Genomic DNA, 3,124 nt, shown 5'->3' with positions numbered 1-3,124 from the left:
CACATCTGGCTTTAATACTTTGTATTAGAGCCATTCTTTATTCATTGAATACCCATTTAATTTCTGCTTTCTTTCACTAAATAAGTTTCATTTGGGGAGAAATGGTGTGTTTTTGTGGGTTTTTGTTGTTATTGTTGTTGTGAAATCTCGGGACCCACAGCAGTGAGTGCAGAATACTCTGTGTTCAATAAGCACCTGCTGAATGAATTCAGTGACAATAGCAACAGGAAGAAAAGGACAGGTGTGAGAGGACCTTCGTCTGGCAGTATTTGATGATTGATTAAAGGAAGAAATTAAGACAGAATTGAGCTGATGTTTTTGTTTTGTTTTGTTTTGTTTTCAATTTTACTTGGTGACTAGGTGTATTTTTTATTGGATCCCCTGGCTTTGTGAACACAGAACAGGATTTGGTTGGTAAAGGCATGAAGACGTGTGTTTTGAATTTTAAAATTGCAGGTAAGAAGTGTATCTCTCTGACTTACTAGAGCTCATTAAAAGCAATATAGAGATTTGCGTTTATAGCTGAACGGCATTTTCCTTGCTGTCCTCTTCCCCAGGTCATGAACCTCAGCTGCTCCTCGTGGCAAGACAACAGCCTGTCTGTCAAGTACTTCATGTTTGCCAAGTTCTCTGAGGTCAGAGAACAGTGTTTCCTTTTATTCACCCTCATCCTCCTCATGTTTTTATCCTCCCTCACAGGAAATGCCCTCATAGCCCTTGCCATCTGGACCAACTCAGTCCTCCACACACCCATGTACTTCTTCCTGGCCAACCTGTCTCTCTTAGAGATTGGCTACACATGCTCAGTCATACCCAAGATGCTGCAGAGCCTCGTGAGTGAAGCCCGGGGTATCTCCCGGGAGGGGTGTGCTACACAGATGTTTTTCTTCACATTATTTGCTATCAGTGAGTGCTGTCTTTTGGCAGCCATGGCTTTTGACCGCTACATGGCCATATGCTCCCCACTGCACTATGCAACACGAATGAGCCGTGGGGTATGTGCCCAGTTGGCAGTCGTTTCCTGGGGAGTGGGTTGCATGGTAGGCTTGGGCCAGACCAACTACATTTTCTCCTTGAACTTCTGTGGCCCCTGTGAAATAGACCACTTCTTCTGTGACCTTCCCCCTATCCTGGCTCTTGCCTGTGGTGATACATCCCATAATGAGGCTGCAGTTTTTGTTGTCGCCATTCTTTGCATTTCCAGTCCATTTTTACTAATCATTGCTTCCTATGGCAGGATCCTAGCTGCTGTGTTGATCATGCCCTCCCCTGAGGGCCGCCGTAAAGCTCTTTCCACCTGTTCTTCCCACCTGCTTGTAGTGACGCTTTTCTATGGCTCTGGGTCTGTCACCTACTTGAGACCCAAGGCCAGCCATTCACCAGGAATAGATAAACTCCTAGCTCTGTTCTACACAGTGGTGACATCCATGCTCAATCCCATCATCTACAGCTTACGGAACAAGGAGGTCAAGGCAGCTCTCCAGAGAACCCTGGGTAAGAAGAAAGTTTTGACTCATGGGTAGATCCTGGAGGACCATGCAAATCGGCTTTTTGAAAAGATGCACACACAACCCAGGAGTAAATAAAGAAAACAAAACTGATCTCTGCAGTATGCTCTCTGCAATCTATTTTGTGAGGACCTTCTTTAATAATAGTAGCTGTAATTTTGGAGACACCTCTGTAGTCACAGTCAAACTGCTGATTGCCAAATTCTGGAAGGAAGTTGGTTACCAAAGAATTTTGATAGATGAGTCCAATACTAGACAGGTGTTCCAAAATATGTCAGTCTAGGCTTGCTGTATACATTGCCAGATTATATCTTAGAAGTCTGGCAAATTCTCATTTTTTATTAGACATTTTCTAGCTTCTGAGCATCTCCTGTGAATCTGCCCTGGTCTCTGGAGGCAGTGTTCCCACATATGTCTGTCCCACATGACTCTCAATTCCCTAATAACTCCATGGAGCACATTATTTCTTTCCACAAAAAAAATGCTTTAAACACTTCTACCTTAATTATCATTACAATGATATAGAATTAATTCTTTCTGTGAGTTGCATGTACTATAAAAATATTTAAATATGAAAAAAAGCAAACACATTCCAGAGGCATTTGTTGCAGAAAATTAAAAGAAAAAAGTGGGAAATTTTTATCAAAAGTCTCCACGGTGAAAATCTTCCTAAAGAGAAAATCATATTTAAATTCAGGAAGGAAAATAATGAACCAAAAATTATTAACATATATAATTAAAAGATTTTTATGTAATTTATAAAATTTGCATATATGCAAATGAAATCTGGCTCCATATGTTTGGAAATCATCCATAAACTTGCTCTGAAGGGAAATGAGCTGTAAGCATCTAGAGAGGCATTGCGTGGAATGTGAGCACCTAGTTCTCAGGGAGGTGCTATGGGTTGTGAGGAGTTGGTAACTGCTCATGTAGTAGCTGTAATGGGACAGAGCAGAGGTCTATGACTTAATCACTGTGTATGATGGACAGTCCTGAGTATGATGGACAACCTGGTCCCCTAGTTAGCAATGCTGTATGTACTCTTGATGTGTGCTGAGAGAGTAGATCTTAAGTGTTCTCACCACACACATAATCTCTGTGAGGCAAGGGGTGTGTTAATATAATCACTTCACAACACATGCGGGTATCAAATCATCATGTTATACACTGTAAAGACATGCAGTTTTGATTGAGATCTAAATATCAATTAGCAGGAAAAGATCAAAAGATGTGATGATTCTACTAGGGATAATAGTGATATTAACTAATGACCACGATGTGCATTTTGCCAGATATCCCTGTTTTACCAAGAACTACACAGTTCATTCAAACACAAAATTTATGTATAATATAAATGTTAAAATATTTGTGGACATTTCTATTAAAACAAATATAACACATGCTCTTCAGAGCAAATGTATAAAATGTATAAAAATGTACAAATTAAACTTTAATTCATTTAGATTCCTTCCATGCAATAATAACCAATGTAAATATTTATTTAATTTAGCCTTTTTATTTCTGCCACCCATACATGCACACACATGCACTGAAGTCCCTTCTCATGACAGATTATGTTGAAAACATAAAAGGTATGAAAAATGCATCTTCTAGAA

The 3,124-nt window shown here is 39.8% G+C and overlaps 1 protein-coding gene across 1 annotated transcript; it reads left to right on the top strand.

Moving 5' to 3' along the window:
• The first annotated feature begins 560 nt into the window (after window positions 1-560).
• Window positions 561-1,523, top strand: LOC101677537 (olfactory receptor 10C1-like). Its single transcript, XM_004766799.1, has one exon. The coding sequence runs from the start codon at window positions 561-563 to the stop codon at window positions 1,521-1,523; it is 963 nt and encodes a 320-aa protein (XP_004766856.1).
• The last annotated feature ends 1,601 nt before the right edge of the window (window positions 1,524-3,124 follow it).

The sequence above is a fragment of the Mustela putorius genome, unplaced genomic scaffold (genome assembly GCF_011764305.1).
Source record: "Mustela putorius furo isolate JIRA1106 unplaced genomic scaffold, ASM1176430v1.1 tig00000905_pilon_pilon_pilon, whole genome shotgun sequence".
In the NCBI taxonomy this organism is placed as follows: Eukaryota; Metazoa; Chordata; class Mammalia; order Carnivora; family Mustelidae; genus Mustela; species Mustela putorius.
Note: the sequence above shows the minus strand (reverse complement) of the source record. Positions and strands in the feature narration are given on the sequence as shown.

What these genes read in the sequence shown, in the direction of transcription:
- LOC101677537 (XM_004766799.1), top strand. Translation starts at nt 561, where the DNA reads ATGAACCTCAGCTGCTCCTCGTGGCAAGACAACAGCCTGTCTGTCAAG.